The following is a 15,569-nucleotide window of genomic DNA, read 5'->3' on the forward strand; positions in this document are numbered from 1 at the left end:
TGAAAGGGAAGGTATTATGTTGTTGATTGTAGTGTAGTTTTTAGTTTTATTTTTATCTGTATTTCAGATGTCGATGACAGCTCTGTGATTGATGATGAAGCAGAGCCAGGTGAACCAAGTCGTCCCAGTACTCCACCATCTCTCCCGCCACAGTTAGTTGGCTCACATCTTACCCATACAAGTTTAAGCTCATCCTCAAGCAGAGTTCATTCTGTGTCTTTATCAACATCATTGATGTCTACATCACAGCGGAATCGCCAGCAGCGAAGAACTAGCTTTAAAGGAGCATCCAAGGTAGATTCAGTGTATTATCATTATTGTTGATTTTTTTTCATACATATTCACCATTTCCCACATTAATGAGGTAGCATTACGAACAGAGGAGTGAGCTTAAGAGGGGAAGTCCTAACTTGGCCCCCTTCTCTGTTCCTTCTTTTGGAAAAGTAAAAACTGGAAGGGAGGATTTCTGCCCCCCCACTCTCTCCCCTTTTAGTTACCTTTTATGACACGAAGGGAATACGTGGAAAGTATTCTTTTTCTCCAATCCCCAGGATATTATTGTTGATATTTTATTAATAAAATTTTTCATGTCCCATGAAAATCTGCTGATCATGAGGGTCTTTCTTCTCATGACCAGGTGTACAAGCACCAATGATCACTCATCTCTTGCCATGCACTTTCAGTTTTACCCACATCGGTCTAGAATTTACTTTCTTACACTCTATCAGACACTCCCACAGCTCCTGTTTCTGGGGTAGTGCTACTTCATCCTTAGCTCTTGTCTCTCACCAACCCCTGACTGTACTCCTCCAAGGCATTGCCAAACCATTCTTCCCCTTTACCCCCTTGAGTTTTGTTTCTCACATCAGAGCCAGAACATCCAGGTTCTTTCCTCAAACATACTACCTATCTCTCCTTTCTTCTCATCTTATTTACATCCACACACATTCAGACACCCCCAGTCTGAGCCTTCAAGGGAGGATGAGCACTCCCCTCTTGACTCCTTCATCTGGTTTCTCTTTTAGGAATTGAAATACAGGTAAGGGAAAGGGTTTCCAGCCCCCAGCTTCCACTCCCATCAGTTGCCTGGTATATGTGGGAGATGTATGTATATATATGTTAATTTTTCAATATCATGTGGAAAGCCACTTTAGAAATGATTTTATTAATCTGTTTATAGTTCCTTCTTTATATGGTATTCTCACATCTTATATCTGTATCACAAAGGATGACAGTAAACACAGGAGCATTGACTCCTATTTCAACCGGATAACCAAGCACAACATAGGACGTTGACCGAGCAACAAGACCCCGCTGCTGCTAATTGCTGATGAATCCAAAGCAACCAAGCCAGAAAAGGAAGGTTAGTTAAATCCTTGATATATAGGAAATTGTTTCTTTTACTTAGTTCGGATTCATCCATAAAGACTTTCAGGGGCACTATGTATTTAACATTTTAGAAGGATGATGATGGCCTAGTTCTCTTCATCTCGTGCAGCGAGCGCTTCACACTTCCTGCTGATATGGTTTTAATCTTATTGAGGCCCCCCCCCCTCCTCCCTCCTCTCTCTCTCTCCTCTCCTCCTCTCCTCTCTCTTCTCCCCCCATCTTCTCTCTCTCACTCTCTCTCCCCTTCCTCTCTCTCTCCTCCTCTCTCCTCTCTCTTCTCTCACTCTCTCTCTCTCTCTTCCCTCTCTCCTCTCCTCTCTCTCTCTCCCTCTCTCTCTCTCTCTCTCTCTCTTCTCTTCCTCTCTCTCTCTCTCTCTCTCCTCTCTCTCTCTCTCTCTCCTCTCCCCTCTCTCTCTCTCTCATCTCTCTCTCTCCCCTCTCTCTCTCTCTCCCCCTCTCTCTCCCCTCTCTCTCTCTCTTCTCCCCCTCTCTCTCTCTCTCTCTCTCTCTCTCTCCTCTCTCTCTCTTTTCTCTCCCTCTCTCTCTCTCTCTCCCTCTCTCTCTCTCTCCCCTCTCTCTCTCTCTCTCTCTCTCTCTCTCTCTCTCTCTCTCTCCTCTCTCTCTCCCCTCTCTCTCTCTCTCTCTCTCTCTCTCTCTCTCTCTCTTCTCTCTCTCTCTCCTCTCTCTCTCTCCTCTCTCCTCTCTCACTTCTCTCTCTCTTCTCTCTCTCTCTCTCCTCTCTCTCTCTCTCTCCTCTCTCTCTCTCTCTCTCTCTCTCTCTCTCTCCTCTTATCCTCCCTCTCCTCTCTCTCTCTCTCCTCCATCTCTCCCTCTCTCCTCCTCTCCTCTCTCTCCTCTCCTTCCCTCTCTCTCCCCCTCCCTTCTCCTCCTCTCCTCTCTCTCCTCTCCTTCTCTCTCTTTTCTCTCTCTCCTCTAGAATTTTTCCCATAACAACACTTATTTTTTTCCCTTTCCCCTTCAAAAAGTTAACTCTGACAAAACAAATGTACACTTAAATAACCAGTTAAGCATAACATTTTTACCCCTTTTAAATCTTTTAGTGCCTGATTTTTTTATCATTTATTTTGAATTTTTTTTTTTTTTTTACATTTTGAAACTGTAAGATGCGAAATATGTAATTCTGTGTTAACAGTTTGAAGCATATAGATACTTTTTTGTGCTAAAAAAGCTCTGCATAACCATTTTGCTTTGCTCTGCAAATTGTAAAGAATCAAATGAATTATCATTGTGTGTGTAGCAATGCATTTAAAGCTACCTTCTTTACATGTGGAACTGTTACATTTACATTGCTTTTAAGCAGTTGCATTCATGATTAGGTGACATAGATTGTTAAATAGCTGGTGAGTATATTAAGGTTGTTACGTTTGAGTCTTTCTCATTCCTACTTCAGTAGGTGTACCCCAGTTCACTCTCCCATTATGTTTGCGTGATCCATATGATTATGAAAATGAACAGAAGTGATCTTTGATGTAATGCTTGCCACAGTACTTACTTCTGTAATGTCTTCATAAAATTTGTGTGCTCTAAACATGCCCATCCCAAGATACCCAGACACTCATGTAGAAACTAGTTGAAAAAAGGGGAAAAATGTTCTTGATTTAGAATTTTTGTATCATTTTACCATAGTTATTAGATAGTATGATAAGATATATGAATGACATTTCATACTGTTAAAGTTATTTTAACAGATTCTGCCCAGGAGACACCAAAGAAGCGTGGACCAGAGACCCCCCAAAAGACCTCGCACACTGTCTGGACCATCTGTGAGCCCCCAGCTAAAAAATGTAGTTTGATTGTGTAAGGGTGTGTGTGGGTGGGGGGCTATGTTGTTGATTGCGTAGTTTAGATTTTCATTGTTTGTTTGACAAAGAGAGGTGCCTGAGAATTGATGGAAGCCTGTATTGTGCCATTGTTTTAAGGGAAGCGGAACAAAAGTGAATATTTACTTAAAGAGATATAGTTGTTGAGTAACTGTAAGCTGTAAAAGAGTGGTAATTGAGGTGATGGAATACAGGAGCATTAGACTGGGGAGGATGAATGTGAGAAACAAAGGGAATGGTATTATATGGCACTTATAGGGCAAAAGTTATGGGAGCTTTGAAAATGTTAGAAAGAGAGGTCTATATCTGGGAGAGTAAAAATGGGTATGTTTGAAGGTATAGCAGCTGCAAGATTATTTTATGGTGCAAGATATCCTTGAGGATGTGTAGAGGAGGGTGGGTGTGTTGGAAATGAAATGTTGGGGACAATATGTGGTGTGAGCTGGTTTGATCAGAGGTGTGGTGATAAAAAGAGTGTAGTAGAGAGAGCGAAGAGGGTGTCCTAAAATATTTGGATGTATAGAGAGATTGAGTTATGGGAGGTTGACAGAAAGAATGTTGTCGGGAAGTGAGGCAAGGAGATGGGGAGACCAAATTGGAGATGGAAGGATGGAATGAAAAAGATTTAAGTGCTTGGGCCTTAACATGCAGGAGGTGAAAGGTGTGCATGGGATACAGTAAATTTGGAGTGATGTCGTCTACAAGAGTTGACGTTTTTGTCAATGAACTAAATAAAGGGCATATAAAGCAACTGGGGGAAACCACAGAAAGGTGTGTGGGCCTTGGTTTTGGATAGGGATCAATATTTTTGGTGCATTACATATGACAACTGGAGAATGGGATGGGAGTGAAATGGTTTACGGCTTTTATGGGCTAAATAGAACATACGAAACAGTTAAGGGAAACGAGACAGGTATGCAGGGTTTGTCGGAAATACAGGGCTCTTCTGATTTTGGTCCACTATACATCAGGGGTAGAGGGTGGATGTGAGCAAATAACCCATTCCTCACCTCTTGCTTCGGCTTCTTCACTAATACAGGAAACAGCAAACAAGTATATATGGAAAATGAAACAAAATCATGTACATTGCTCCGGGAAAACACCCTCCATGGACTCCCAAGCATTCTGGATTTGTGATTTTCATATACTTAAGATAAGGAAGATACTTACAAGGAGAGATTTGAGGCAATGAATTTGACGCCTTGGAAGGGAAAAAAAACAAGAGATGACTTGACTACAACCTTCAAGTTTAGAAATCATTTTGACAGTGTTAGCAGTTTTTTGAAGATGCACAAAGCAACCAAGGGTTTCAATTAAAAAAAAATTCGCAGAAAATGTTGAAAAGCACATTTACAGTATGATAGTTAATGGGTGAATGGAATAAGCTATTTGATGAACCTGTGATTGCAGACAGTGTACAGTAATTAAAAAAGTAGAGTAATAGAAAACAAAATTAAAGATATAGGCCTTTCAAGTGTAAAATTCCCTCATATTGTCCAAATCAATATAGACATTATGGACTTTTGCACCACCAGTCATGTTTGCATTTTACCCTTCTGTTGATGATTATGATATTGAAAGTTAATATTCTTGTTGCTCAAGATTAATGTTATTAAATGCAGCCTTTCTTCTATTCCTGGGACTACCATGCTAATGGGGGAAAAGACAAACAAGAATGGAAAAAAATTTATGTGTGATTTCTTGTCAACAGTGGAGAGTGAATCGGTAAAATCAGCAACTCCACAAATAAAGCAGTGAAGATGGGCCCTGAAGAGGGCCACCATCTGTACCCCGCTCACCATCTGGTGTCAATCGTCGGGACTCAGTTCTTTTTACTAAGAAAGCCGGGGCCCTTTTTAAGGTCAGTTTACTGGGAGCCAGTGATTTTGCATTAATAGACATCTCAAAGGTTTCTAAGTATATTGAAGAAGTGTCGTAGAATGTGCTTCTTTTGAGAGAACTGACTAAGTACTGAATTGGATTGGACACATGGGGAGGGTAACCAAAGGAATCGCTTGTCAAAATTGTAGGGACAAAAGGGATAGGGAGTCCGGGAGATGGTAGGATTTAAATGTAAAAGACTCAGAAGTATCATTGACTTTGACTTTACATTCATGAGTTAGAGGCATACATGGCATAGAATGAATTGGATCACTGTAGTTTACAGGGGATGATATGCTTTCATTGGCTAGATGAAAATAGGGAGCTGTGGTTTTAGTGCGTTATGCCTGACAGCTTGAGGATAGATGTGAGAAGATGTTGGGCCCTTTCTTTGTCTGTTCTTGGCAGTGCCTTGCTACCACAGAAAATGATTATCAAGTGTGAAAGAAAGCAAATATATATAATTTTTTTTATATTTTTTTTGCTTAGTCGCTGTCTCCCGCATTTGCGAGGTAGCGCAAGGAAACAGATGAAAGAAATGGGCCCAACCCACCCCCATTACACATGTATATACATACACGTCCACACACCAAATATACATACCTATACATCCAATGTACACATGTATATATATATATATATATATACACACACAGACATATACATACATACACATGTACATAATTCGTACTGTCTGCCTTATTTATTCCCATCGCCACCTCGCCACGCATGGAAATTTAAAATCCCCCCCCCCCCCTCATGGTGCGAGGTAGCGCTAGGAAAAGACAACAAAGGCCCCATTCGTTCACATCAGTCTCTAGCTGTCATGTAATAATGCCCAAACCACAGCTCCCTTTCCACATCCAGGCCCCACAGAACTTTCCATGGTTTACCCCAGACGCTTCACATGCCCTGATTCAATCCATTGACAGCACATCAACCCCGGTATACCACATCGATCCAATTCACTCTATTCCTTGCCCGCCTTTCACCCTCCTGCATGTTCAGGCCCTGATCACTCAAAATCTTTTTCACTCCATCTTTCCACCTCCAATTTGGTCTCCCACTTCTCCTCGTTCCCTCCACCTCCGACACATATATCCTCTTGGTCAATCTTTCCTCACTCATTCTCTCCATGTGCCCAAACCATTTCAAAACACCCTCTTCTGCTCTCTCAACCATGCTCTTTTTATTTCCACACATCTCTCTTACCCTTACATTACTTACTCGATCAAACCACCTCACACCACACATTGTCCTCAAACATCTCATTTCCAGCACATCCACCCTCCTGCGCACAACTCTATCCATAGCCCACGCCTCACAACCATACAACATTGTTGGAACCGCTATTCCTTCAAACATACCCATTTTTGCTTTCCGAGATAATGTTCTCGACTTCCACACATTCTTCAAGGCTCCCAGGATTTTCGCCCCCTCCCCTACCCTATGATTCACTTCCGCTTCCATGGTTCCATCCGCTGCCAGATCCACTCCCAGATATCTAAAACACTTTACTTCCTCCAGAATGATAATTTTTTTGAAGGAGGCCAAAATGTTTGATTTTATGTGAATATCTTTATATCCCTGGGGATAGGGGAGAAAGAATACTTCCCACATATTCCCTGCGTGTCGTAGAAGGCGACTAAAAGGGGAGGGAGCAGGGGGCTGAAAATCCTCCCCTCTCATTTTTAATTTTCCAAAAGAAGGAACAGAGAAGGGGGCCAGGTGAGGATATTCCCTCAAAGGCGTAGTCCTTTATTCTTAACGCTACCTTGCTGATGTGGGAAATAGTGAATAGTATGAAGAAAAAAATCTTTACAGACATCTTTAACAGGAAGCCAAGATATGTAATGCTATGGAAATAGTTTATAGTTTTTAGATACATTTTTGCATGCTAAAAAGCACTGAATAACCATTAGATTCCAGCATTTTACAAATTCCACTGAATCAGATAAAATCAAGCCACTTGTTTGTTGCCCTCAGAATCCATTTCAAGACTGTATCAATGAAAACTACATACTCATTGGAACTTTCATCTTTCCAACCATTAATTGTATATTCAGTCATTTTGCATGAGAATGTGGTGAGGGACAGTGTCATGTGCTTTGTTGATGTCTATTGCCACTAGTACTGTGCAGGAGGGAGTTGTATGGGGTTGTGTGTGGTAGTGTACTGATTGGGTCTATGGCCATGTTGTTTTAGTGAGTTACTGATTGGGTCTATGGCCATGTTGTTTTAGTGAGTTGGATTTTTCCTTTATTCTTTTGAGGGTGAATTTTAAAGAGTTTGGTGAAAGGGAAGGTATTATGTTGTTGATTGTAGTGTAGTTTTTAGTTTTATTTTTATCTGTATTACAGATGTCGATGACAGCTCTGTGATTGATGATGAAGCAGAGCCAGGTGAACCAAGTCGTCCCAGTACTCCACCATCTCTCCCGCCACAGTTAGTTGGCTCACATCTTACCCATACAAGTTTAAGCTCATCCTCAAGCAGAGTTCATTCTGTGTCTTTATCAACATCATTGATGTCTACATCACAGCGGAATCGCCAGCAGCGAAGAACTAGCTTTAAAGGAGCATCCAAGGTAGATTCAGTGTATTATCATTATTGTTGATTTTTTTTCATACATATTCACCATTTCCCACATTAATGAGGTAGCATTACGAACAGAGGAGTGAGCTTAAGAGGGGAAGTCCTAACTTGGCCCCCTTCTCTGTTCCTTCTTTTGGAAAAGTAAAAACTGGAAGGGAGGATTTCTGCCCCCCCACTCTCTCCCCTTTTAGTTACCTTTTATGACACGAAGGGAATACGTGGAAAGTATTCTTTTTCTCCAATCCCCAGGGATATTATTGTTGATATTTTATTAATAAAATTTTTCATGTCCCATGAAAATCTGCTGATCATGAGGGTCTTTCTTCTCATGACCAGGTGTACAAGCACCAATGATCACTCATCTCTTGCCATGCACTTTCAGTTTTACCCACATCGGTCTAGAATTTACTTTCTTACACTCTATCAGACACTCCCACAGCTCCTGTTTCTGGGGTAGTGCTACTTCATCCTTAGCTCTTGTCTCTCACCAACCCCTGACTGTACTCCTCCAAGGCATTGCCAAACCATTCTTCCCCTTTACCCTTGAGTTTTGTTTCACTCAGAGCCAGAACATCCAGGTTTCTTTCCTCAAACATACTACCTATCTCTCCTTTCTTCTCATCTTATTTACATCCACACACATTCAGACACCCCCAGTCTGAGCCTTCAAGGAGGATGAGCACTCCCCTCTTGACTCCTTCATCTGGTTTCTCTTTTAGGAATTGAAATACAGGTAAGGGAGGGTTTCCAGCCCCCAGCTTCCACTCCCATCAGTTGCCTGGTATATGTGGGAGATGTATGTATATATATGTTAATTTTTCAATATCATGTGGAAAGCCACTTTAGAAATGATTTTATTAATCTGTTTATAGTTCCTTCTTTATATGGTATTCTCACATCTTATATCTGTATCACAAAGGATGACAGTAAACACAGGAGCATTGACTCCTATTTCAACCGGATAACCAAAGCACAACATAGGACGTTGACCGAGCAACAAGACCCCGCTGCTGCTATTGCTGATGAATCCAAAGCAACCAAGCCAGAAAAGGAAGGTTAGTTAAATCCATTGATATATAGGAAATTGTTTCTTTTACTTAGTTCGGATTCATCCATAAAGACTTTCAGGGGCACTATGTATTTAACATTTTAGAAGGATGATGATGCAGCCTAGTTCTCTTCATCTCGTGCAGCGAGCGCTTCACACTTCCCTGCTGATATGGCTAAATCTTATTGTAGGCCCCCCCCCCCCCTCTCTCTCTCTCTCTCTCTCTCTCTCTCTCTCTCTCTCTCTCTCTCTCTCTCTCTCTCAGTAATTGTTCCATAACAACTACTTATTGTTTCCTTCACCTTCAACAAGTTGAACTCTGACAAAACAAATGTACACTTAAATAACCAGTTAAGCACTAACAGTTTACCCCTTTAATCATTCTTAGTGCCTGATTTTATATCATTTATTTTGAATTTTTTTTTTTTTTTACATTTTGAAACTGTAAGATGCTGAAATATGTAATTCTGTGTTAACAGTTTGAAGCATATAGATACTTTTTTGTGCTAAAAAAGCTCTGCATAACCATTAGCTAGCTCTGCAAATTGTAAAGAATCAAATGAATTATCATTGTGTGTGTAGCAATGCATTTAAAGCTACCTTCTTTACATGTGGAACTGTTAACATTTACATTGCTTTTAAGCAGTTGCATTCATGATTAGGTGACATAGATTGTTAAATAGCTGTGTGAGTATATTAAGGTTGTACGTTTGAGTCTTTCTCATTCCTACTTCAGTAGGTGTACCCCAGTTCACTCTCCCATTATGTTTGCGTGATCCATATGATTATGAAATGAACAGAAGTGATCTAGATGTAATGCTTGCCACAGTACTTACTTCTGTAATGTCTTCTATAAAATTTGTGTGCTCTAATCATGCCATCCCAAGATACCCAGACACTCATGTAGAAACTAGTTGAAAAGGGAAGAATGTTCTTGATTTAGAATTCTTGTATCATTTTACCATAGTTATTAGATAGTATGATAAGATATATGAATGACATTTCATACTGTTAATGTTATTTTAACAGATTCTGCCCAGGAGACACCAAAGAAGCGTGGACCAGGAAGACCGCCAAAACGACCTCGCACACTGTCTGGACCATCTGTGAGCCCGCCAGCTAAAAAATGTATGTTTGATTGTGTAAGGGTGTGTGTGGGTGGGGGGCTATGTTGTTGATTGCGTAGTTTAGATTTTCATTGTTTGTTTGACAAAGAGAGGTGCCTGAGAATTGATGGAATGCCTGTATTGTGCCATTGTTTTAAGGCAAGCGGAACAAAAGTGAATGTTTGACTTAAAGAGATATGAGGTTGTTGAGTAACTGGTAAGCTGTATGAGAGTGGTAATTGAGGTGATGGAATACAGGGAGCATTAGACTGGAGAGGATGAATGTGAGAAACAAAGGGAATGGTATATATATGGCACTTATAGGGCAAAAGTTATGGGAGCATTGAAGAATGTGTAGAAAGAGAGGTCTATATCTGGGAGAGTAAAAATGGGTATGTTTGAAGGTATAGCAGCTGCAAGATTATTTTATGGGTGCAAGATATCCTTGAGGATGTGTAGAGGAGGGTGGGTGTGTTGGAAATGAAATGTTGAGGACAATATGTGGTGTGAGCTGGTTTGATCAGAGGTGTGGTGATAAAAAGAGTGTAGTAGAGAGAGCTGAAGAGGGTGTCCTAAAATTATTTGGATGTATAGAGAGATTGAGTTATGGGAGGTTGACAGAAAGAATGTTTGTCTGAAGTGAAGGGGACAAGGAGATGGGGGAGACCAAATTGGAGATGGAAGGATGGAATGAAAAAGATTTTAAGTGCTTGGGGCCTTAACATGCAGGAGGGTGAAAGGTGTGCATGGGATACAGTGAATTGGAGTGATGTCGTCTACAAGAGTTGACGTGTTGTCAGTGAACTAAATCAAGGCATATGAAGCAACTGGGGGAAACCACAGAAAGGTGTGTGGGCCTTGGTTTTGGATAGGGATCAATATTTTTGGTGCATTACATATGACAACTGGAGAATAGATGGGAGTGAAATAGGTTACGTGCTGTTGATGGGCTGAAATAGAACATACGAAACAGTTAAGGGAAACGAGACAGGTATGCAGGGTTTGTCGGAGAATACAGGGCTCTTCTGATTTTGGTCCACTATACATCATGGGTAGAGGGTGGATGTGAGCAAATAACCCATTCCTCACCTCTTGCTTCGGCTTCTTCACTAATACAGGAAACAGCAAACAAGTATAGTATGGAAAATGAAACAAATCATGTACATTGCTCCAGGAACACCCTCCATGGAACTCCCAAGCATTCTGGATTTGTGATTTTCATATACTTAAGATAAGGAAGATGACTTACAAGGAGAGATTTGAGGCAATGAATTTGACTGCCTTGGAAGGGAAAAGAATAAGAGATGACTTGACTACAACCTTCAAGTTTAGAAATCATTTTGACAGTGTTAGCAGTTTTTATGAAGATGCACAAAGCAACCCAAGGTCATTAAAAAAATTCGCAGAAAATGTTAGAAAAGCACATTTACAGTATGATAGTTAATGGTGAATGGAATAAGCTATTTGATGAACCTGTGATTGCAGACAGTGTACAGTAATTAAAAAAGTAGAGTAATAGAAAACAAAATTAAAGATATAGGCCTTTCAAGTGTAAAATTCCCTCATATTGTCCAAATCAATATAGACATTATGGACTTTTGCACACACCAGTCATGTTTGCATTTTACCCATCTGTTGATGATTATGATATTGAAAGTTAATATTCTTGTTGCTCAAGATTAATGTTATTAAATGCAGCCTTTCTTCTATTCCTGGGACTACCATGCTAATGGGGGAAAAGACAAACAAGAATGGAAAAAAATTTATGTGTGATTTCTTGTCAACAGTGGAGAGTGAATCGGTAGAATCAGCAACTCCCACAAAGGAGAGCAGTGAAGATGGCCCTGAAGAGGAACCACCATCTGTACCCAGCTCACCATCTGGTGTCAATCGTCGTACTTCAGTTCTTTTTACTAAGAAAGCCGGAGCCCTGTTTAAGGTCAGTTTACTGTGGAGCCAGTGATTTTGCATTAATAGACATCTCAAAGGTTTCTAAGTATATTGAAGAAGTGTCGTAGAATGTGCTTCTTTTGAGAGAACTGACTAGAGTACTGAATTGGATTGGACACATGGGGAGGGTAACCAAAGGAATCTGCTTGTCAAAATTGTAGGGAGCAAAAGGGATAGGGAGTCCAGGGAGATGGTAGGATGTAGTGTAAAAGACTCAGAAGTATCATTGACTTTGACTTTACATTCATGATGTTTAGAGGCATACATGGCATAGAATGAATTGGATCACTGTAGTTTACAGGGGATGATATGCTTTCATTGGGCTAGATGAAAATAGGGAGCTGTGGTTTTAGTGCGTTATGCCTGACAGCTTGAGGATAGATGTGAGAAGATGTGGCCTTTCTTTGTCTGTTCTTGGCAGTGCCTTGCTACCACAGAAAATGATTATCAAGTGTGAAAGAAAGCAAATATATATATTTTTATATATTATTTTGCTTAGTCGCTGTCTCCCGCATTTGCGAGGTAGCGCAAGGAAACAGATGAAAGAAATGGCCCAACCCACCCCCATACACATGTATATACATACACGTCCACACACGCAAATATACATACCTATACATCTCAATGTACACATGTATATATATATATATATATACACACACAGACATATACATACATACACATGTACATAATTCGTACTGTCTGCCTTTATTTATTCCCATCGCCACCTCGCCACGCATGGAATAACATCCCCCTCCCCCCTCATGTGTGCGAGGTAGCGCTAGGAAAAGACAACAAAGGCCCCATTCGTTCACACTCAGTCTCTAGCTGTCATGTAATAATGCCCGAAACCACAGCTCCCTTTCCACATCCAGGCCCCACAGAACTTTCCATGGTTTACCCCAGATGCTTCACATGCCCTGATTTCAATCCATTGACAGCACGTCGATCCCGGTATACCACATCAATCCAATTCACTCTATTCCTTGCCCACCTTTCACCCTCCTGCATGTTCAGGCCCCGATCACTCAAAATCTTTTTCACTCCATCTTTCCACCTCCAATTTGGTCTCCCACTTCTCCTCGTTCCTTCCACCTCTGACACATATATCCTCTTGGTCAATCTTTCCTCACTCATTCTTTCCATGTGCCCAAACCATTTCAAAACACCCTCTTCTGCTCTCTCAACCACGCTCTTTTTATTTCCACACATCTCTCTTACCCTTACATTTCTTACTCGATCAAACTACCTCACACCACATATTGTCCTCAAACATCTCATTTCCAGCACATGCCTGTACTCCCATGATCCTTATATGAATGGGAGAATTACAGTAGATTAATGTAATACTTTGCTACAAGGATATATTGCCAACATTGTCAGGCAGATCTGCAGGTGCCATCTTTCATTTATTAGATGTTAAGAATGACAGTGACAGTCTTGCCAAATTTGAATGTCAAGAAAACAAGCATCAGAGTTTTAGGAAAGTAAATAGCTGTACATCAACTAGAATTGATAGATTTTCATGAGTGATATAATTTTGAAGATATTTTGTCACGAGGTATGGAACTGATAAAGGAAAAAGGATAGTGTGATCCAACTAGTACACAAGTATTTTGCTTCGATTCCAAACTTTTTCATTGCTTTGCATTCCTCTTTCTCTTCTGAAAGTTGCCTGATACATTAGGGTATATTTCACTATCAGATGAACTCATTTTGCATACAGTTACTACAGAATTATATGCAAAAATAGCATGCTCAGGCACAGTACACTTGAGTAAACGGGAGCCCAGGGTATAAGACTGGTCTGGGAGTCTTGGCTTGAGACTCATTGACTGAGAGAGTCACAAGCCTTCTGTCATAACACTTACTGGCTCCTTTCTTTGGGAAGGTCATTTTCTGTATTTTCTTAACCTGAGCCTATGGTCAATCACCGGTTCTGAAAACAGAGAAATTTCAGCGTAACACTGATAAGCCAGCCATATGAATGCATAGCAGTATGATAGAGAAAGGTCAGATAATTCTGATATCATATAAAACAAGGTTTTAGATCCATGGTGGATTTGTGACTCATACTGAGTGCCTCACATTGGGAAAAAGTGTACAAGATGTAGATCAAGTTCTATGTCGAAATCATAGTGTAGAAATGATACATAATACTTGTCTGTCTTTGTACTAAGGTACTAGAACTAAAGCTTTATGAAAATGGAAAATGCTGTTTATGATGCTTAAACTTTTTTATTTACATGTTTCATACACCCAGTGAAAATGCCCTCGTTACTCATATTACCTAGATGTAGAGTCACTTACAAAGTAGTTTAAGCATTGTTCAAGGGTCATAAGCACTTGAAGGTTTGGAGATAAGCATTATATGTTTTGGGGAAATGATACAAAACTGCTGTGCCTTAGGGAATTGCATACCTCATTTAGTTAAAAAGCAAGATATTTGTTATGTTTAGGCCTATTGTAATTAGATTCAGGCTATTGCTTGGTAATCTTCAGTAACCTTTTTCAGAAACCTGACAACTCCTCCCCACAGAAGCGGATGTCTCGCCAACGTCGGGCTTCAGAAGAAACACAGGGAACTAATAGTGATGCTGAAAGCCAGTCACCAGAGGACTCCAAAAGCATTCGCAAGAAGAAGGGCTCATCAGTGGTAATTCTTTATGGACTTTTGGATCTACTTATGAAAGAATTAGATTTAATTATAAGATAATCATTTATTATACATTTGTCTCTTTTAAGTAGGTGACAAGATACTTTCCAATTTTTATGTTTCAAGCACAATTGTTTGCAAAGGAACATTAATTCTGTCACATTGCATGAAAGGACTTGAATATAAAGCACAGCTTAGACTGACCTGGTGAATTACAGCCTAGAATGAAAGTGGTTGGAGTGGGTACCATTTTGTTGACACTAGCATTTTGGTGGTTCATCTTCTTTTTACTTATGTTTTTTTCATATATGATAGATCTTTTTATTATTATTATTATTATTAGTATTATTATTATTATTATTTGCACCAAATACTATTGTTTGTAGAGCATCTTGACTTATCACACTCTTTCTGGTAGTGTGCCATATATTTTTACATATGTACATTTATGTCAGTCATTCCATTACCATACCAGATCAAAGTGGTTACCTTCTACACTACCAGTACAGTAATCTGAGTAATTATAGTGCTATGAATAATATTACATATAATGCGGTGAGTCTATTTAGCATCACAGTAAATGTTAATGAATAGAAGATTCCATTATTTCTTATTATTAGTAGGTTTCCCAGATTTTAATTTCTTAATACCTCTCTTTGTATCCCTGGGGATAGGGGAGAAAGAATATTGTCCACATATTCCCTGCTTGTCATAGATGGCGACAAAAAGGGGTGGGAATGGATGGCAGAAGATCCTCCCTTACTTTATTACTTTCCAAATAAGAGACAGAAAGGAGCCATGTGAGGATTTTTCCCTTAAGGCTCATTTATCTGTATTTGATGCTGTCTCCCTCCTGCGGTAAATAGCAAGCATGTATGATAAAGAATTGTATGACCTCTTCTTGCTCTGTGTCTTTTGGTCAGCTGCTGAAGTTGTTCCTTCTGCACCTCCCTGCTCTCTTGTTAAGAGAATTTGTTTGTGTTTTAGTCCTTTCTGCTAAACACCTGCTGATATTGCTATTTTTTTCACCTCCTTGCTCACTATTGTCGAAAGATTCTGTATATAATTTAGTTCTTTCTTTTAACTGAGCTGCCTTTAAGAAA

General features: G+C 40.0%; 1 protein-coding gene across 1 annotated transcript in view; it reads left to right on the top strand.

Annotated features, from left to right (window-relative positions):
• Positions 1–15,569, top strand: part of Br140 (bromodomain-containing protein 140) — a 115,389-nt gene that overhangs the window by 87,375 nt on the left and 12,445 nt on the right. Inside the window, exons 19-23 of the mRNA XM_071693993.1 lie at positions 68–294; positions 8,626–8,761; positions 9,784–9,882; positions 11,648–11,799; positions 14,326–14,466. Of these exons, the coding sequence (XP_071550094.1) occupies positions 68–294; positions 8,626–8,761; positions 9,784–9,882; positions 11,648–11,799; positions 14,326–14,466 (755 nt within the window). The remainder of the gene's footprint in view (positions 1–67; positions 295–8,625; positions 8,762–9,783; positions 9,883–11,647; positions 11,800–14,325; positions 14,467–15,569) is intronic.

Source organism: Panulirus ornatus, chromosome 56, assembly GCF_036320965.1.
Source record: "Panulirus ornatus isolate Po-2019 chromosome 56, ASM3632096v1, whole genome shotgun sequence".
Lineage (NCBI taxonomy): Eukaryota > Metazoa > Arthropoda > Malacostraca > Decapoda > Palinuridae > Panulirus > Panulirus ornatus.